This window comes from Idiotropiscis lumnitzeri, chromosome 10 (genome assembly GCF_059441095.1).
Source record: "Idiotropiscis lumnitzeri isolate Australia: NSW breed Sydney's pygmy pipehorse chromosome 10, RoL_Ilum_1.0, whole genome shotgun sequence".
Taxonomy (NCBI): domain Eukaryota; kingdom Metazoa; phylum Chordata; class Actinopteri; order Syngnathiformes; family Syngnathidae; genus Idiotropiscis; species Idiotropiscis lumnitzeri.
In genome coordinates this window covers 1,470,504-1,492,259 of record NC_142400.1, presented here as the reverse complement: position 1 = coordinate 1,492,259, position 21,756 = coordinate 1,470,504, and the positions used below count along the sequence as shown (strand labels likewise).

Below are 21,756 nucleotides of genomic sequence, written 5' to 3'. Positions count from 1 at the left end.
CGCCCACTGGGAGATTTTTTTCAAGCACGCCCACTCGTCTCACCTTGTTTGTTCGTGAACAAACGAGAACAATCAAGTCCATGTGTCATTTGACATCTTCATTCTCTTGATGAGGAAGACGTGGGCGTGCTCAAGTAATCACATGGCAGCGCATTAAATAATTGAGCATGCAGGCAACAGGGGGCGCCAACACGTCCTGTGGAGACGGCGGCCACACGCCGCGTGGCGGCTTCGGCACCGGGACCGGGCGCCATCTAGACATCACATGCACGGGCTGGGCTTTGCTTGACCTTTAGCCGATGACAGCTTGCATGCTAAGCTTAGCTAGGTGAGGTACGCATGCGAGGGTCGCGGGCGTGCTGGAGCCTATCCCAGCTGACTTCAGGCGGTGCACAGCCTGGACTGGTTGACAGCCAATCGCAGGGCACAGGCGAATAACCATCGGCGTATACGTGCTGATAAAAATAGTGCTTTGGTGCTATCTGTGGCATCTTGATACCAATAAACTATGCAAAAATCAATTGAGGCGTTTAATTTGGACAAAGGTAGTGCTTTGTCACCATCTTGTTGTAAGGAGCTATGTTGGGGTGAGTTGAGGAGTTTCTTTGAAAGTAGCGCAGTGGCACCATCTTGTGACATTTTGGTGCCACGAGAAACTGTTGAAGTGAATTGCAGTGTTTCATTCGACCCACTATTGGCACCAGCTTGTGGCGTCTTGCCACTCAGATACTATGAGGAAGTGACTTTTGGAGACTCATAGGCAAAAGTAGTTCTTCGGCACCATCTAGTTGATTCCTGCGTATTTTGGGCTTGTTTCCGTCATGCTGTACAACAAATAAGAAGACTGGAATGCACATGTATATGTAACATCCACACAGGCGGTGTCACGTGACATGCTGGCACATGCACATGTATGTAGTCGACTCATGTGACAGCACTGATGAAAGTTTTTTTTTTCAGATTTCTTTTCATGGGGCCCAAAATCCCTTGCGCCCTTGAGTTTAAGTATCATCATCATCATCATCATCATCTTCACACGGATAACATTTTTTGTCACATAAAGGAGTGTTGTCAAATTTTGTGGCCCATGGAACAGAAAGACACGAGAATGAGCGACTTGCCCATCATCAGACGATGTGCTGGAAATAATTGATTGCGCTTCAGAAGATAACATCGTGTCATTATGAGCGCAATATTATGCTATTATGGCGAACAAAGGTATCTTTTGCCTGCATCTCATTTCCTCCCATCCCATTTGTTGTCTTTCTTTTCTTCATGGCTGTCTCATTTCCTCGCGTTGACCCTCCTCCAGTCAGTCCCTCCCTCGCTCGCTTCCTTCTGCCAGTTTTAGCCTTGTTGGTGTTTGCGTGCCGCACTTCTTGTCTCGCTCGCGTGTGCGGGACAACACGGATGGAGACAGCAGAGGAGAGGACAAATCATTTTTCCTCGACTTGACTTGACGCCACCGCCGTCATTCATTCATTCTCTCCCGGACTCGTTTCGTTTGCTTGCGGCTGGAGTCGTCTCGCCGGTCTGCCGGCCAGACTTTTTTTTCTTTTCTTTTATGCGTGTGTTTTTTCCCTCCTGATGTCCAAATTGTGCGGAGGACACACATGGAATTGATTTGGCGCCTGCGCAATAATTTCAAGTGTTTTTGAGTGAAAGTGTTAGACTTCTCTCTCTCTCTCTCTCTCTCTGTGTGTGTGTGTGCTGCGGACGCTTTCAGCACTTCTTCATCTGTTTTTTTTTTTTAATTGCGTGTTTTTTTCTCGAGGCTGATGGAGGAGGCTGCTTGTGTTTGGGTGTAAATTGTTGTGGCTGTGACGTCATCTTTCGCGGGCTTGGGCAGGTAGCGTCTTGCTAGTGAGCTAGCTGTGCGCTAAAATCCGTAAAAGTGACAAAATGAAGACGCAAAACCACACTCGTTGAGGTAAGAAAATATTATTTTTTTTGTTTTTTTCCCCCTCATTCAAAACACGACGTGTCAAACAGGTGTTTAATACTGTTGTTATACTTTTAAAATGCAAATGGTTCTCATCAAAGGCCATCAGTGACACCCAAAACTCGCAAACATGCCCGTCATCTCATTTGACTCTTTTAAGACTTGACGAACACGGGATCAACTTGTGTTGGGCAGAAACCTTCTATGGACAAATTTCGCCAGAAGCCGACGAGATGATTGCAAAAGACATTCTATTAGGGCTGTGAAATGCGCTATTCGTAAAAATATTCATATTTACATTAAGAATCAAAGCCAATGCAGTATATTATTCATTTGTTTTATTTACCATGACCTGAAGAAAACAATAAATACATCTTCATGCCCATTGGCAGTGACTTGACTGCTTCTGCCATTTTGTTTTGATATGATACCTTTGCGTAGTGACAAGATCTCGTGTGACGCGTATAGTCATATAAATTTATGGGGAAAAAGACATTATTAAAAGTATCAATGTATGGTTTTATGAATCTATATCGGTCTATGAAAAGGAAAATGGATTCAAATTGATATATCATTTTTTTTTAAACTCAGCCCTAACATCTGTGTATATGACAACCTAATGTACGTGATCATGCTAGTATATTATTTTTCATGCGAGTCACCTGACAAGATGAATTAGGAGCAAAATGTGATGTGAGAATGAGTTGACCTTTTTGCGTGACCTCAGAAGTTGAATGGCTCCCATTAACGAAAGTCCTCTCGTTAATTAGGCCCTTCACTCATGAACTTTTGGAATGGCTCGTTAACTGCGAGACATTTGTACTCACAGCGCTAGACATTATGAGCATCAGTCACCATGATTTGTGTTGGGACATTTTAGGTTTGATTTGGTGAGTCATTCATGAGCTTTGCGGGGGGGTTAGGGTTAGGGGGGGGGTACGTTCCGGAGACGTTTATGACATGTTCTGTGAGGTCCTTCGAACGATTGTGTGCATGGAGACATTTTGGTGACATTAATTAGAAGACGCTTTCATTGTGTAGAGGTTTCTGAAATTTGTGTTGAGATATTTATGATAGATTTAGGGGACACTTATGGAGACATTTTGAGATATTTCTGACGTTTATAGCAGTGAGGTCATGTGCGACCCGGCTGCGCAGAAATCCTAAAACTTAGGAAACAGTGGGTTTTTTTGGAGACATTTTGGAGAAAGTTCAGAGGATTCTTTGGTGAGACATTTGAGGGTATTTGTGAGATTTGTGTGTATATATTTGGGAGACACTTCATTTTAGGTTTGTGCGGGGACGTTTGAGTTATTTTCAGAAACATTTCTAGATATTAATGCGGGTTGTGGTGATAACTTTACAAGACGTGGTTGTGGTTGATGTGGTCTTTGTGGAGATATTTTCATTTGATGGTATGAGATGCCTGTGAGATATTTTTTGAGACGTTTGATATTTATGAGGGTTGTGAAATGCGCTATATAAATAAAGTTGTATTGTATTTATTGCAAATTTAGGATGTTGTAGGAGACATTGTTGAAATATTTTCAGAGATGTTTATGAGATTATTGTCACCTTTAAATTTTTCTACATCACTGTCCTCCCATTGTGGGTGATTTGGCTGAAAAGTGTACATGCACGTCTTCATTGATTCAGCCGCTTGTTCTTCTGAATTAGGTCCCATGCCTGGTACGAAGCCGTTCTAACCTGCTAATGATTTCTGAAATCTCTCCACACAACTTTCTCGAAATCTTCAAATGTTTCATAAATTTCCAAAATACACACGGCATTTAAAGTGACATTTTTTAGATGTTTTCTCTTGCGTTTTGAGATCTTGTTGTGCTTTTAGTCGAGACGGTTATCGTGAAGAAACATTTTGCAGACATTCTTGAGATATTTTCGGCGCTATTTATGGCTTGGGTCTTGATACAATGAGGTGTTCTGTTTTTTTCACACGTGAAACATTTTGCAAATCCTTTCTGCGCCATTTTAAGATGCCCTGCGGTGTCCTCAGCTTGGTGATGATGGGCCCCCACACGGGAGCGAGGACGCCCCCCCGCCGGCGCGCCGCCTCCCCGCTTCTCCTGCTGCTGGCGGTGTTGCTGCTGGCTCGTCCCGAGCGGAGCCTCGGCGGGAGGCAGCCGCGGCAGAACGTGACGCTGGCCGTCATCCTGCCCGAGAGCAACACGGCCTATCCGTGGGCGTGGCCGCGCGTGGGCCCCGCCCTGGTGCGGGCGGTGCAGCGGGTCAACGATGACCCCGCCCTGCTGCCTGGCGTGCGCCTAAACTACGTGTTCAAGAGCAGCGAGGACAAAGACGGCATCTGCTCCGAGTCAGTGGCGCCGCTCATGGCGGTGGACCTGAAGCTGGCGCACGACCCGTGGGCCTTCATCGGGCCGGGCTGCTCGTACACGTCGTCGCCAGTGGGCCTGTTCACCACCCACTGGGACGTGCCCATGGTGACGGCGGGCGCGCCGGCCGTGGCCTTCTACGGCGGCGTATACCCGTCCATCACCAACACGGGCCCCACCCATAAGAAGCTGGGCAAGTTCGCGCTGCGCATCTGCCAGCGCTTCGGCTGGCGCCGCCACGTCATGCTGATGTTCAACGACAACAAGGTGGACGACCGGCCGTGCTACTTTGCCGTGGAGGGCCTCTACGATGAGCTCAATAGGATCAACATCACTCTGGTGGACAGCGTCTTTCAGGAGAACCGCCCCCACATCGACTACGCGCAGATCCTCGCCGACATCCAGAACGAGAGCAGAGGTGAGTCCACGCGCCGCCTCTGCAGATTTAAAGGTGTCAAAGTGCCCCACGCGCTGTCATTTGCTTTTTTTTCTCTCGCCAACAACGGTGAAACAAGCGGTTATGGGATGATTGATCATTTTCAGGGCCTTTTTGGAAGATTCCATCAGCAAGCACAACAAGGCGTTCTGCAGCAAATCAACCATCAATTCCTTCCTAAATCCAACGCTGATCAATATTGGTGCAAGCTGATCACGCACGCTCCTCCAACGCGCCACCTCATTGACAGTCGCACTCGTTGACTGTTGTGGACTGCCATTAGCGTCCATGTTTACCGCAAGGGCAGCTGCAGAGGAGGAAACATGAGACGAAACCCCCCCCCCCCCTATAAGATCGATAGCGGCCGCCAGTTTGGACGGCTTTGTGTCTGGCCCAAGGAACTCTGGGAACGCTAGCTCTCACGCTAGCCTGGCTGACAGTGGCAAAATAAAGAAACACGTTCATGCACGCGCTAATAACCAAAGAGGGACCTTTCAAGCCGCTTAAGACCGCTGTATAGGACAAGTTCTTTAACATGATCAAATTTACTGTAAGCAAAGCGTTGGCAGCAGACCAACTGTCAAGACAACGGTAGCAGCAAAATACAACAATAAGAATATAATATTTGTCTTGTTTGTGATCAATACGTAGCCGTGCCATGTCATTTAGGATCCAAAATCCACCTTGGGTTATAGATTGGGCACCAGCGCCACGTAGCACGCAAGAAGTGTGTGCGTGTGCGAGTGCGTGTGGACGCGCATTCCCAGCCACCTCCCAACAGGACATTCATTAACCGAGGTCAGCAACCTGCGGCCTTATAAGGAAACTGCAGCGCGCCTATCAGATGTACAGCTATTTCCTGACAAACACGCTCATTCCACTCGCCCGCTTTCTCGCCACCATCACAACATTTGATTGTTATTGCCGCAGACTCACAACATTTTCACAACCATCTTCCGCCGTCGGCGGCGCTTTTACGAGCTTACCGAATAGCCAAGGCGGCGGTGGCGCGCGTCAAATACTTTCATGAGTTCGCGTGAATACAATTCAGCTCACGAGATCTAAATTTAGACTTTGTGTCTCATTAATGCACAGCCAGATGTTTGCGGGTGACAAGCAATTGCGCACACCCACACACACACACACACAGCTTTCCGTCGTCATGTGACGACGACCTGTGACCGCCTTTCGTTGAAAGATGACAAAATAAGGCACAATGGCAAGGCTTACGTTTTGACTTTGGCTTTGGAAGCGATGACATCACTGCAGCTGCTTTGATTGAAGATTTCAAACGCTTTCCCTTCTTGCCTGACAAACTGCGACACATCAGGGGCAAATGTCAACCATTTATTGACACCCTCCATAAAGCTTTACAATTGCAAATAGATGCTGCAAGAAAATGGTAAAGCACTACTTTTGTCTAAATGAAACACCTCAACAACATGTACGTTACGGTTGTGCCCAAATCGGTGGTGACTCAAATCAGATGCAAATCGGCCGTTAAAAACAAATACTGTATACTTTGCTATACCATTCCTACGTATATGCCGCCCAAAAAATTGAATTAGCGTTCAAATACAAAACATCACCAATCAGTATTTTCAATGGAAAACTTCGGATAATTGCCCCACCTACAAAAAAAATAGAAAAAAATGATTTGTGAATAGGTGAGTGTGGGTCCTCCATTAAAAACAAAATAAAAAAGAAAATGTGGAAAAAATTGGACTCTCTTTGGTAGCAAAACTTGTGCATGAATACAAATCATATCAATGATTGAACATGTTGTCCCGTTGTGGCATGAGACCTTGAAAAAGTAGTTTGCTATATTTTTGAGTTACAAATTGGTGTTGGCGCGTGTCACACTGGGAGGAGCTAATCACAACTATTTAAGGCCGGTTTCAGGGTCCAGCTAAGCTGTCCGTGTTTTAGCTGCATGGGTGTGTGTGTGTGTGTGTGTGTGTTTGTGCGCGCATAGCTGCTTTTACTGCTGACTTCCTGCCAGTGGAACAATAGAGACTCCGCAACAGGAACAGCAGCAGCACCAGTGACGCCGCTCCCGACACTTCCTGACGCACGAGAGGAATACGAGACACAACACGCACACACTACCAATATTACCGCTAACACACACCAAATACACAACAAAGGCCCCACTAATACTCACCAAATGCGTCACTCAACACTCAGTAAAGGGCAGTGGCGGCGCAGCGACTTTGGGACGCGCGCATTCGGCGGGCACTCGTGTGACCGAAGCCACCTCCGTAAGAACAAAATGGCATGTTGCAAAATGATGTACGACATCGAAACGGTACTCTGAGAGACATTGAAGAAGAAATGCGTCCGCAAATTTGCGTATTTCGAAGATGGAGAAACACAATACAATACATCTTCTCCAAATAAGTCCGAAGCGTTGCGCTCCAATGTAGCGCTTAACTTTCAATATTGATGAACAGAAAAAGCAAAATAAAATCCATGGCACTTGGCAGAGACGTTGCTACACATACCGTTCTTTGCTCCTGCCTCTCAATGTTAGCGAGCTTTAGCGTTCATCCATGCTGCTCTCAATGTGAAAAAAAAAAAAAAAATCCTTTTAAGAAATTTGTAATCATGTGCCACATCTTTGGTGCGCTGTTAAACTTATGTAGCTGACTATTCAGCTCAAGCAATCAGATATAAAAGAAACCAACAACAACCTTTTTGTGTGTGTTTGCGTTTTCCTCAGTGATGTTTGTGTGCTGCTCCCCCGACGTGTTCAGGAAGTTAATGGTGCACTTCCGCCGCGCCGACCTTCCCCACGAGCAGTACGTCTTCTTCTTCATCGACGTGTTCGGGGAGAGCCTCAAGTCGGAGCACCGGCAGCCGTGGGCACGCGGCGACTGTGACGACGCCGTGGCCAAGGAGGCCTTCCAGGTAGCAACGCCGTGCTTTCCCATCACATGAGCTTTTGTTCTTGAACACGCTCGGAACATGCTCAACATTCGAGTGCCCGCTGCCGCTGCCCGTCTTCCATCGACACACAAACTGATAGGACAAATGGCAATGCGTCTGTGGACATACGTGTCATACGTGTTGTTGACGTGATGGCATGTGTCATATATTATGTTGAATGATGACGTGTCATGCGTGCATTGACACATTGATGTGTTGTGGTCTTGCTGATATCAACGCGTCATTAACGTGTTAAAGGATGTATTATGTACATGTTGTTCACAAGAAGACATGTCATACGAGCTATGTTGAACAATGACGTCTGTCATACATGTCGACAAAGTGTCATTGTGTGTCACACAGAGAAATAATGCCGACTTCTGTTATACATGTTGTTGATATGTGTTGGTGTCTTGTTGACGTGTGCCATACATGTTACTGACATATTGACGTGTCAGATGTGCTGTTGAGAGGATGTTGAGCATCAGACATGTTTCTGGCAACGTTTCACACATGTTGCTGACTCGATGACGTGTCCCATGTATGGTCCTGTTAACATGATGACGTGCGTCGTACTCGTTAAGTTGATCTGATGTGTTATTCGTCTTGTCGCCTTGTTTAGGAGTTGACGCGTGGCGTGTCATTGACATCAAATGTGCGTCACGTGTTGCTCACGTGATGTGTCATGCATGATTGGTGAAATGATGTCATTTGTGTCACTGACATGATGACATGTGTCACGCGTTTTGTTGTCAGAGCGTGAAGATCCTGACCTATCGAGAGCCTCAGAACGCCGAGTACAAGAACTTTGTGGAGAACCTGAAGGTGGACGCCAAGACGATGTTCAACTACACCATCGACGACTCGCTGGTCAGTGTGGACACGCATGAATCGAAATAGACCTTCCGCTCTGTGCTGAAAGCTAAGCTAACACGCGTTCATGACCATCCAAATGTTGCACTCATCTTGACAAGCGGCTGCTATCAGCCACTTTGCTCTTCGCAGCAATACACGTAATCACATTACTGCACTACCCTGGGTCCCTTATCACACACACCCTTAATGTGTGTGTGTGTGTGCGCGGCATGAGCGGGTTGTCAGGCTGCTTGTAAAGCTAGTTAATCAGTAGCAGACAGCTGAGAGACACTAATGAGCTTACCTCTCCCTCTCTCATACACAAACACGCAATAAATGTCAGCAAACACCAAGTCATCTTTGAGTGGTGATTGTGTATTTGCATTGTATATTCTCACGTGTTGTCAAAGCTGAGCAGCCCGCAGACGTTGACGTTGAAGATATACAATGGCGAGGCGTGACGCGCTTCAGCCCCAATATAAATAAGCAGCCTGCAAACGCAAAGTTGCCCACGGACACGAGAGTCATGTGAGGACTGCAAGTTGCTCTTTAAGGTGATCAAATCACGAAAAAAAAAAAAGAAAAAGAAAAGTGAGCCGAGCTGAGCTGCGCCAATCTTCATTGGTGGAAAATCTACAAGACGGGCAGATTTTGAGGTGTCCCCGATTGGGCTTAATACATTTCTTCAATCTGACCGTTGACACGTTTCCCGTCACGGACTCTAATTTCTTGATCGTTTGAGTTTGACTTTGACATATTTAGCTGAGTTTCTGTTTGAGACATTTTTTCTGTGTTTTAAAAAAAATAAAAAATAGGAGGTGCAATGATTAAATGACAAACCAACAACTAATCGATTAATACCTACAATGATACTTATTTGATAATTGATGAATTGTTTAGAGATAATTCATTGAAATGAATTTCAACTGATCCAAATCGTGGCCATTTCAGCCTCTTGCCAGTAAATGTTTTTCTTCCAATTTCTGTCGTCTTCCATGTAAGCAGAAGATTGATTATCTTTGTGTTGAATCCAAATGCCGAACCCTTCCAGACATCTGCTTTTACTTTGGAACACAACCATCAACATTTTTGACAAATGTTATGGACCAAACCAGTAATTATGAATTATCCATTTGTGTCAATTTGAAATCAGGTCCTGTTTTTTTATGAAAGAAAACGCAAGGAAAAATCTTTTTTTTCTGGTGAAAGAGGAGAGTCTAGTCTTCGTTTTTTTGGGCAGCACAGAAGATCATGTGAGTCTAGAAAGAGGAGTCAAAAAATACGACACTTGAAGACATCCAACCCCATAAAAAATGTGAGCGCAATGCGAAGATATAATGTAAAATGCCACGGACGGGCTAACGGAACAGTGCATTAACGTTATGATGAACGTGAACAAGCCTTTTAACAGCTGCCGCTTTACGTCTTCCAGATGAACATCATTGCCGGAGGTTTCTACGACGGCCTGATGCTCTACGCGCACGCGCTCAACGAAACCATGAGGGCGTCCGGCACGCGGCCTCCGGGGGAAGTGGTCACCCACCGGATGTGGAATAGAACCTTTCACGGTCCGTTTGACTTTTGCCATTTCAAACAAACACCTTTGCATCTTTCAAGCAGCTGTTTGCAAACTTTTGTTGTCATGTGACGACTTTTTTTCACTGGGCGGGCATTCACGTTTTTAGATGAGCTCAAAATGAAGATGCCTCTTTCATTAATTGAAATGTTCGTTTTTATGAAATAAACATTTTGACGTGTTGAAAAAAAGGTTATTCTGTGCAAGGTGGGGACTAACTAACAACTAGGACAGATGCGCAGCCATTTGAAATGTAACTCACGTCCAAAATGGGAGCAGGACGGGGGAGGGAGTCTTTTTCTCCGGAAGTGGGACCGGACAGCATATTTTTTATTTATTTATTTTATTAAAATATGGTCTGGAACTAGGCCATTTCTGTGGGAGTGCGATGGGATGCGGGTGAAAATGAAACTAACACTCACACACGCATGAACACACATCAGGTCAGACTTGTTCGGCTTGCCGCAATCACTTTGTCTGGCATGTGCGTGTGTGTTGTGCTTTATTTGTCCTTCATTCCAATTCTTTGTTTTGGTCTGTCATCTATTAGCACATCATCCATCTTGAGAGTCACACACTTTGCTTGAAATGTCTCCACAGTGCAAGACAAACACCCTTCAGCGTGTTGTCTCTCAACACACACACACACACACACACAGACTGCTTGCTTTCCCAGCAGCGGACACTCGAGCACATGACAGATGAAGGGTGTCGGTGCTGTCAATCAATGGCGGGACTCGCTGCACTTCCAAAAATTGCCTTAGTGTTGTTGACTGATTGATTGATTGAATTGAATCAATGTTCAGCATTTATTTCAAACATGCAGAGTTAAAAAAAAAAAAAAGTACCACGTCAATATAATGGTGGCTTGCGATACAAGTTGACTTGGTTCCATGACCACGCTTGGAAATCAAACCCCTAAATCATCTGTTCCCCACAAAAAACACAAATTGTTTATTTGAGAGAGTAAAACTAGAGCTCCATAATAGTGTCACAAATTATGCATCAATTAAGTGCTGCTACCTCTCATGCCGAGTTATCAGAATTCTGCCTCAATGACTTCTCCAAATATTTTCTACGAGAAGTTTTTTTATTTCATTTGAAGTGGACTGAGTTGCCATCATTTAGCCTTCACAAGTGCAAGGTGACAAATCCTCAGTAGCAGCAAGTTCCACGATGTCATTGATGTGGTTTTCAGAGCGCCCCCCGATGGACAAAAGTAGCAACAACAGTTAGTTTGATTGAAAAATAGCCGTTAATGTGTTCCCCCCACACGGGCTGGATTGGACCACCCCTGACGGGCTGGCTCTGGCCCGCGGGCTGTACCTTTGACATCACTCTTAAATGTAGACAATGAGGTGAGCGGAGATGGCGACGCTTTGGAGTGTTTTGTTGGCAAAAGTGTCGTACATACATGTGATGATGTCATGTTGTGGCCCTCTGCCGCACCAATAAAAGGCAGGCGTGAAAGCGCTGTCTCGGCGCTCGGCTCTTTGTCCTCCCCGGGGACATCCATCACGACGCCCACCCGCTCATCTCCGCCAATCTCATTTGTCCCTCCCAACAATTTGTCCTCCCAGACAAAATGGATGTCGGCAGGCTCAGACAAGTCACTTCCTGTTTGCTGTCACATGTAATGTTCCTAATTCCTTATCTTTGATTTACACGCTTCGGTTGCTCGGCAACAGGTCCCAGGTTTACACTTTCACTGACCTTTCACTCCTCACCAGCCGCCCGCTCAGCAACACTCGAACGAGCGGGACTCCATCTGAATTACAACAACACGTCTTCAGCCATTACAAGACAACAACAAAAAAATGAATAGAAATCAGGACTAAGGCTCGCTTGCAGAAACAAGCAAATATATAGACGCCAGCATTATCTAACAACAACCAACCACATAGAAATAAACAATCGAAGCGCTGAATAAGACTGGGATGACGATTTGTGCTGTGATTTATTTAAATCAGGCATCACCAACGTTTTTGAAGGCGACCGCTACTTCGTGGGAACTGATTCATCCCATGGGCTGCCACTTTGAGATGCTCTTCTGAAATAAGAAATGTGTTCAAATTACCTCCAACAGCGGTATTATTAGGGCCAGACATGTTTATTTGGCTGATATGAACTCTTTTTTACTGACAGTATTTATTAATGTTGGTACACATTCAAGAAAGATAATGGCATTCAAACATTCCTCCATAATAGGCAGAAAATCCAATTGGCCAATTTTTGCCAGTTTTCCTCTGGTGTACAAATCCTAAAAGGACAAAGTATTATAAAATGATTACATTTTCTGCCTGTACTTCATATATTTATTGTTGTAACTATTAAGAGAGCAAAAAAGAAGTTGCCTCATTCAATAGATTATTTTTTTTAATTATTCAGACGATTAATCGGTTAACGGAATTAATTGTATTCTGCAAAATAATGGAATCGGCACCAGGCTAAAAAAAAACAAATTAATATCACTCAGGCTGTATATTATAACTGGTAATTAATGCTATTAATTTACAATATATGAAGACACTTTTCATGTTATTTTTAAGGTTTATCATCATAATTCAGAAACATAAATATCCATATGTATTTATATCCATTTTTTACTATAAATCTCTGCCATTGTTTATATCTTTAAATGATCACTATTGCAACATTCCTGGGAAATCACAATTGTCCCATCAGTGGTGAGCTATTTTTAGAACAGTCATCTTTAAATCATGTGAACAAAAAATATGGAATTGTTTCACTTTTTCAGCATTTGGTGGTCATCCAAATTCAGCTGTCCTTCAATCCAACACTTACGGAAATGTGTGTGTTTGTGTGTGACATCATGATGCGTTCAGGTGTGACTGGGAAATTGCAGCTGGATGTGAACGGAGACCGTGAGACCGACTTTGCTTTGTGGGACATGATCGACACCAACACCAGCGCTTTTCAGGTACACGCACACAGAACCACCTTCTGCCACTCCTCAGTCAATGTGTGTGTGCGTGTGTGGGTGTGTGTGTGTGTGCGCATGCGTGCGTGTGGCGAGACGAGGGCTATGTTGCAAATCATTGACTCATTCCCTACTGCCTAAATAATTTACAGCAGGCGTGCCCACGTTCGGTCGTCAAGATCCCCGAGCCAGCTTGATTTCGATGCATCTGAACTGCAACACACCTGATTCAAATCACCAGGCTCGTTATCAGGCTTATGCAAAACCTGCTAATGAGTTGATTATTTGAATCAGGTGTTGGAATAGGCGTACACCCGAAAACAGGCTGAATAAGGGGCTCTTGAGAACCGGACTTGAGCACCCCTGATGTACAATATGTTGGCACAAGGTGATTGGAAAAGTACCTCTCCATTTGATAACACTTAGAAATTGTTTTTTGCTTGCCCGTTAATGGATAACTTTGTTTAAGTAAAGGTTACGAGCGTTGTGCTTGCTTCCAGATGGTGATGCTGTACAACAGCTTAGAGGAGCAACTCACGACCATTCCCGAAAGGTCGCTGCACTGGCTGGGCGGAGTTACTCCTCCTGACATTCCCGTGTGCGGATTCAAGAACGAAAACCCCGCTTGCCACACCAGTAAGTTCGGCCAATAAGCCGCTGCTTGCACGGCTGCAATCTTGCATGTTCATGAGATTGCTTTTGTTTGTGTCAACAGAGACCATCACCATCCACCAGATGGTCTCCATGGTGGTCTTCTTCATCCTCACCATGACCCTGACAGTCGCCATCTTCGTTTACAGGTGAGGCAGCAAGGCCATTCAGTTGGTGGCTCAAGTGCTCCCTCCGGTGGAGATGGCAAATAATGCCACGTTTCAACAGCTACATGAATGTGCTTTTGCGCTTCCTCACTGATGGCTTGGAATAGTTTGCAAAATGTATTTTGTTTTTCATTCAACAAAAAGTTTTGCCTTTTTTTTTTTTTTGCCTTCTTGGATTTGCTTTAGTTGTCCTGACAAGCCAAAAGTTGCAACAATAATTAAACAAGCTTTGAAGTTTGTGAAGAAGAAATTGGGGAAAGAAAAAATATTTTAAAAGCATTTACACTTGCGCCAGCGCAGCGAGCAGCTATTTAAGAAAGGCACTGAAAAAGTGTGCCTCGCCGTACACTGAACGATCTAAACCATGTGGTTATAATTATGCTAATGAACATTCCCCGTTAGGGAACAGCATGCGGCATGTGCTCTTGTAATGTTCTCGTGTTCGTATCAACATTTCATTTGATTTTCTTCCAAATGTTTCCAAGTTCAGAGTTGGTATAAATGAAGAACCGCTCGCTTTTCCTGATACTAAACTTTATAGAGGAAGAAAGTCATCGACAGAGTCTTTGGAATCCAATTAGTTTTACCAACACTCAGATCTATGTCATTTCATTTTATTTTGCCTTCAAGTCTTTAAATGGCCTTGTCCGAGCGTACTTCTCTGAGACAAGACGCTACTGGAGGTACTTAGAGGTGCCTCAGCTTGGATGGCGCATTTTCTGTCGCCGGTTCTTCCCTCTAAAATGAAATTTCGTTTAATGTTAGGCAAGCCGCCTCTCCGTCCGTTTTCAAAACTCGTTTGAAGACACACTTTTTTATTGTTTAGCTGTTGACTCGACATGAGACTGTCGCTGTTTTCCGGTGATTCTTGGCGACTCGCAGCGACGATTCAGCTTGTAGGCAAAGTTTGTAGGCGACTCACCATAGGAATGTAAAAATCTTCTTGCTGTTGTGTGTTTTTAGATTGGGGAAAAAAAAAAAAACAACGTCTTCTGAGGCTCATACTTGGCTTTTTACTTAAGCCACAGCTGTTGTTGGCCAAACTGAAAGAGGCTGAACTCTAATCCTTGCCATGGATTCAAACTGGCTGAATGGGCCAGCCCTTTTTCGTGTCTTGATCAAATTTTGTGTAGTTGTCCCTTGACTCAGTGTTGTCGTTGTTCTTGGCTCCACGCAGGAGGATGAAGCTCGAGAAGGAGCTGGTGGCTCAGCTTTGGCGGATCTCCTGGGACGACATCCACATGAGCAACCTGGACAAAGTGCTGCGCAGCGGCAGCAGGATCACGCTGTCTCTGGTCGGTGTTATCTCGCCCCTTCGCCGCGCCGTGTGACCGTGACGTGACCGTAACCCGAACCGCGCTGTCTTTATCCACAGAGAGGCTCCAACTACGGCTCCCTGATGACGGACGGTCACATGCAGGTTTTTGCAAAGACGGGCTACTACAAGGTCAGCGTGTGATCAGCGCGCAGCCGTCAGCCAATAACGTTGACGATCGCTGATTCTGAATTCTTTCTGCCGCAGGGAAACATCGTGGCCATCAAGTACACCAACAGGAAACGCGTGGAGTTGAACAGGAAGGTCTTGTTTGAACTCAAACATGTGAGTATTGACGAAGTTACGCTATCGTAACGCGAGGTTTTCATGCCGTTGCATCCCGACTAGATTGTGATGATGTCATAACGCATTGAGTGGCAGCAGATTGCGACAACGTTGTTATTGACAGATGAGAGACGTTCAGAACGAACATCTGACCCGATTCATCGGAGCTTGTATCGACCCTCCAAACACCTGCATCATCACCGAATACTGCCCCCGAGGCAGCCTCCAGGTACGCTCTCCGCTCAGCAACCTTTCTTTGTATTCCTGTCTGTGTTTACATTAACACGCCTACAAAATAAACACGGAGAAAAAAAGATTGTTTTATTCTCCAGATATTTACTAATTATTTTAACTAAACACACAGTTTAACAATGGCAGAATCTGAGTTCCACTAAATTCCAAAGGCAGCTGCTGAGTCAATACCATGAAAGTATTCGGTGCTCTCTTACACGCTTTCAATTTGTTGTGACGAGCAGGCGCCGGTGGAATGAAATTTGCTTACGATGATAATTGTAACATCGACGTAGCGGAGTTGTGAAAGCCAATTTTAATTTACAGTGGACACATTTTCCACACTCTGGTTTGCGCTTGGCACTACGTTAGTCTTCATCAACATCTTTCTTTCTTTTCACGCCTTGTGTCTGCATCTTGTTATAGTCGTCTCTCTCCGTTTGTGTGCGTAGGACATCCTGGAGAACGACAGCATCACTCTGGACTGGATGTTCAAATATTCTCTCATCAATGACATCGTCAAGGTTCACATTTCACTCGGACATTTGATTTCTTCTGAGCTTGCCAACCGGCGGCGACTTTGTTGATGTGCTTGTGTGCTGCGTAGGGCATGGTGTTCCTCCACAACAGCGTGTTGGCGTCTCACGGCAAGCTCAAGTCGTCCAACTGCGTGGTAGACAACCGCTTTGTGCTGAAGATCACCGATTACGGGCTGAGCAGTCTGCAGGCCGAGAGCCAATCGGCGAAGGACGCTCACGCGTACTATGCCCGTGAGTGACGCGTTACGCTCAGCATCGGCTTGTAAGTCTTATCGTTTGGAATGTTTGGAAATTGTGGATGGCGAATGGAAGGGGGTGTTGCGTTTCAAAACGCTGATGACCTGAACTGAAACGTGCTGTGTTTATAGAGTTGGAAAAAAAATCAGTGAGACCTTGTGGGCGTGGACGATGAATAGATGTCGGGAAAAAGTGATGTGAAGAAGCTCGCCTGCCTACTGGCAGCGTGATTAATTTTTAAACGAGTGGTTTGGCAATTTTTGCTTCCGATACCACCACCTGCATTCTCCCTTCAAGCAGTTTTGAATGAACCTCTTCATTCCCAAAAGATGCACTACTTTTGCTCATCCCGTTCAATGCAATGTCCGCATTTTTGAAGTTGATGAGGGGAAGTACACGATTGCTGCTCCTGTTTTTAGCCCGCAATGAACCTTTTTAGTGACTCTCGGCTACGGTGTCATCTCGTCCGTTTATGGTCTGTGTTTGCATTTGCGTTTCTTTGACTCGGTTTGACTCTGCTCTCTGCTGCCAGGTCTGCATTACGAATGACGGTTCTCAGTTGCCTTGGTTGAATAAATCACGCGGAAAGAAATAAAAAGAAACAATTCGAGCAATCGAAAATATGCACATGTGGATACGGCACAATTGAAATGAATCAATAAAATAACTGAATATCGGAAATCAGATGTCAACGTTTACAAAAGATGCTGCGATGACCATGGGCCAGGCTCAGGTTTTTTTTTTTTTTTTTTAATTGAATGATTGATTGTTTTAACTTTTATTTCTCCAGGGAAGGCAATTTAGATGCGATTGTCATTTGCCATGCCGAGCTGGCTTCAGACGGCAGAGCCAAAGAAAAGCAAATGCAAACAGGTACACAACAAGCTAGTGTACAATTCAACGTCATCGCATATGAAATAATAAGAATATAATTCTACAATACATCACAGTAAATAAAATATGCTAAAAATACGTGGTACCGTCATGCAGCATGTCCCTCGCTAACTTTTGCCGTATGATTTTGCATTTGTGTCGAAAGACAATCGAGCAGAAGTTAGTGCCGACTTTGCGAACAAAGACATTCATAACTGCGCTAGAACGGAGGCTGCAGTGTGTGAGTGGTGGTATGCCTGGTGAGCAGGGAGGCAAGAGCTCATCAATGAATTAAAAAAAAAAAAAAAGACAACCATTGATTCAAGCCAGAAGGCTCGTTAATTGGAGGCGCCTCGGTCGGGTCCGGCCACCCGCAAGCGCACGTGACGTCGTGTTGAAAGGTCGCATGTGATGTCATCCCTCAGAGAGGCTGTGGCTGGCTCCGGAACTTCTCCGGTTAGAAGCCCCACCTCCTCATGGCACTCAGAAGGGCGACGTCTACAGCTTCGGGATCATCCTCCAGGAGGTGGCGCTACGCCGAGGTGTCTTCCACCTGGACGGTGACCCGCTCAGTCCCAAAGGTCAGAGTTCTAGTCTCTTGAGGGCTTCGAGGGAGTCGGGCCGGGCCTTCTCACAGTGCTCGCTGGCTTTCCCGTGCAGAGGTGGTGGACCGCGTGGTGCTGGGCGAATGGCCGTGTCTCCGACCCACGGTGGACCCGCACGCTCACAGTCCCGAACTGGGTCAACTGATGCAGCGCTGCTGGGCCGAGGAGCCCACGGAGAGACCCGAGTTCAACCAAATCAGAGTGCTGCTGCGCAAACAGAACAAGTAAGCGTGTGCGCCCGCTTGCTTGCTTGCTTGCTTGCTTGCTTGCTTGCTTGGCGAGCAACCTGCCATGAAAACCTGCAAAAGAGAAACTAATGAGGAAACATTTGAAAAATCGTGTTTATGGCGAGTGCTCAATAGAGGGCGCTAGAGAGCCTCACACCACTCAGCTGAGTCACTTTGAATGAGACAAAATTGAACTATTTGTGTGTGCGTGCGCAGGGAGTCCAGGACCAACATCCTGGACAACTTGTTGTCGCGCATGGAACAGTATGCCAACAATTTGGAGGAGCTGGTGGAAGAACGAACACAAGCGTATCATGAAGAGAAACGCAAAGCTGAGACACTCCTCTACCAGATACTGCCACAGTCAGTACGACACGCTACACCACAACACACTCAACGACACGACACTCACCACCGCACGGCTGGGCAAACTCCACACTTGATTTTCCAAACAGACAACAAATTCAAGTGTAAATTGAAAATCACTTATTTGGATAATAAGATGGCTAGTAAAGTGGGAATTGATTAAGCGATTATTTAATCAACTTCATTACAATTGTACAGTCTAGTTTTTGTATTTAAAATATATTCACGGCTGTGATTCTCAAACTCCTAACAAGTACCACCGAAAACAAAAAAATGAGCTCTCCAAGTAGTCCCATAATTACCAAAGTCTTTTTTTTTTTTTTTTTTTGCTTTTCTGAACAGAGAACAAACACACGCACACGTGTTGCATTCAACACAGGACAGGAACCCCAGCGTATGTTATACGTTCATGCATGTATGTGTGCACGCTTGCAGCTCGGTGGCGGAGCAGTTGAAGCGCGGTGAGACGGTTCAGGCGGAAGCGTTTGACTCGGTGACCATCTACTTCAGCGACATCGTGGGCTTCACCGCCATCTCTGCCGAGAGCACGCCCATGGAGGTCAGTAGACCCCATCCCGCCCCTTTCGGTGCTCCTCAAACGCTCCTGGCGACACGTGAGGCCACGCCTTTCTCGTTTGCACTTTTGCCTTTTGTTTGGCAGAGAAAACGGCAACAAGGTTGGCTTTCTGCTCACTTGCGCTCGCATTCCTTTACTCAGCCAACCAGCGATCAGAACTTGGCCCGTTTTGGACTTGCTGTTACGCATACGGCACAGCTAAATGTTGGCTGTAAGGAAAACGATTTTAAAGACGCATTGTGAGCGTTACCATGGCAACTGCTAAAACACAATTTAGTTGACCTGAGATGCGTGTTTTAAAACCTTGCTGAAAACAAGTGGCAAAAAGATGCCTCGGGAGCATTTTAATTCTGTATTTCTATATGGCGAATTTCCCTCATTGTGGGGCTTTACCGAACTGCAAGACTTAAGTCACGTTTTTGTATTTTATTTTTTTAAATATTGTGCAACCGCTTTTCCCACACGTGTGTCTCCAGGTGGTGACGCTTCTGAACGACCTGTACACCTGCTTTGACGCCATCATAGACAACTTTGACGTTTACAAGGTAAGTTTGCCACACGTCGCTACATGGCAACGCACGTTGACGTCGTGCGGCCCCCCCCCCTAGGTGGAGACCATCGGCGACGCCTACATGGTGGTGTCTGGCCTGCCGGTGAGGAACGGGAAGCTGCACGGCCCTGAGGTGGCGCGCATGGCCCTCGCCCTGCTGGACGCTGTCGCCACATTCAGGATACGACATCGGCCTGACGAGCAGCTCAAGCTCAGGATCGGCATACACAGCGGTCAGACGCACGCGCGCACACACACACGCGCGCACGCACACACAGAACAGGGGTTGTCCAATTAAAGGAGACATCACGCACACGCATGTTGATTTGGTTTTGTTTCATCATGTAAATCATGTGTGTGTGGGGGTGGGGGTGTGTGTATGTAGGTCCGGTGTGTGCGGGCGTGGTGGGTCTGAAGATGCCACGCTACTGCCTGTTCGGCGATACGGTCAACACGTCGTCCAGGATGGAGTCCAGTGGAGAAGGTCAACACAGTGCCTTCTACTTGTTAGAACCTTTTTTTTTTTTTTTTTTTTTTTTTAATTCTTTAGCAGCTTCCGCTGGTGAAAGTGCATCTTTGCTGACATGAGCAGCTCGCAGTCACGAGATGGCTGCGACCAAACCAGAGAGGAGTCCTTGTTGCCAAATAATCAGAATGAAAATTTCCCATGGAATTTGTCAACTTGTCCGAGCCCGCTAGCTAATATTTTTTCGAAACGTGTGCAGCGACGACAGACGCGAGTGCAATCATTTTGTCCATTGTAAAACCCGGTGAAAAGCCAAATTGGCCATTTGATGTCAGGCTGTCTCCCATTGCAGCACAATCATTTTCGTATTGTCCCATTTAAGATGAAAACTTTTTTTTAAGGCAAAAAAACAAAAGCCGGCTTGGTTTTAAATGCCATTCTTGAGGCCCCATTTTCAAAAATTGAGTGATGATATCACATAATTCAAATACTCATATCAGTCAAATTCATTCATTTTTCGTCTTGCATCCTTTTTTCCAGATTTTTCTGTAATATTATTTGGTATGTCGCGCATGTTTAATGCAATAATGAAAATGTCCATTTGGACCTGATGAACGTGTGTGTGCGCAGCGCTGAAGATCCACGTGTCGTCGGCCACACGCGACGTCCTGCAGGAGTCGGGCCGCTTCCAGTTGGAGCTCCGAGGAGACGTGCACATTAAAGGCAAAGGACAGATGACCACCTACTGGCTTCTGGGAGAGAGCGAAGACCAATGAGTGCTGCAAGAGGGTGTGGCCACGCCTCAGGTTGTCCTAGAAAAACTCCATGTGGGGAAGCGTTCTTTCCTGATGGCAAGGCCTCGTCCAATCGCCACACCACCAGGAAGTGTCAGATGAAACTATGACGTCATTCTTGACTTTGGGCCCATTTGTAGCTGTCAACATCCAACTTCATCATCTGTCAAGAAGTGTGGCGTGTACGCTCAATGGTGGGATGCCCTGCTTGTCACATAGCAACAAGCTAGTGCTAACGAAAAAAAAAAAATGGCGCAGCCTGGCAGGAAATAAGGTCACATACAGCGGAGCTTTGAGATCCAAGCCGTCGGTTTGTTGGACGATTTTTTGCACGGAAGAACTTGAGGTACGAGTGCAGCAAGGTGGCAGGTGACTCGGCTCAACTCACTTCACAACTACACCGTTCATTAAAAAAAAAAAAAAAAAAAGTGGTTTATTACCACGCCCAGCTGATGTTTGTCATCAAAACAACACAAAATGAAACATTGTGAATTTCAAATATGCGCAAGTTCAGTATCACGCTATGACGGCACAAATTGCATTCGACAAGGTGATAAATTTCACACTTTCTTGTTTTAATGTGACGAATTTCACTCTGTGACGTGATGAGTTTCACTTTTTTTTTTGCTTCCGTAAAACTTGTGCTTGAGGTGATTTATTTTGTTTTTTTCTGACAGGATTAGTGTTACGTAGCTCATATTTTTGAATGAAGAGACTGACACATGGCTACAGCTGTGACCAGAACATTTTGATGAAGTGAGAATGGTTATGTTCACTCATTTTATCACCTCTCATAATAATGTCACATTATAACGTGATACTGATTTTTTTTTTTTCTGTTGTG

General features: G+C 45.5%; 1 protein-coding gene across 2 annotated transcripts; it reads left to right on the top strand.

The window, feature by feature from the left end:
* Positions 1-1,346: 1,346 nt before the first annotated feature.
* npr1b (natriuretic peptide receptor 1b) lies at positions 1,347-21,613 on the top strand. Of its 2 annotated transcripts, none has more exons than XM_088305892.1 (22): positions 1,347-1,930; positions 3,957-4,711; positions 7,452-7,639; positions 8,414-8,527; positions 9,945-10,080; positions 12,935-13,029; positions 13,530-13,665; positions 13,745-13,829; positions 15,025-15,142; positions 15,223-15,294; positions 15,370-15,447; positions 15,572-15,676; positions 16,131-16,202; positions 16,286-16,448; positions 17,753-17,908; positions 17,988-18,156; positions 18,376-18,522; positions 18,961-19,084; positions 19,579-19,647; positions 19,711-19,885; positions 20,038-20,136; positions 20,749-21,613. In XM_088305892.1, exons 2-22 carry the CDS (start codon positions 3,964-3,966, stop codon positions 20,892-20,894), a joined length of 3,195 nt encoding a protein of 1,064 aa, XP_088162018.1. In that variant the 5' UTR covers positions 1,347-1,930; positions 3,957-3,963; the 3' UTR covers positions 20,895-21,613. The 2 variants fall into 2 exon arrangements, with proteins under 2 accessions (XP_088162018.1, XP_088162017.1); XM_088305891.1 differs by having other exon boundaries at positions 3,937-4,711.
* Positions 21,614-21,756: the final 143 nt, after the last annotated feature.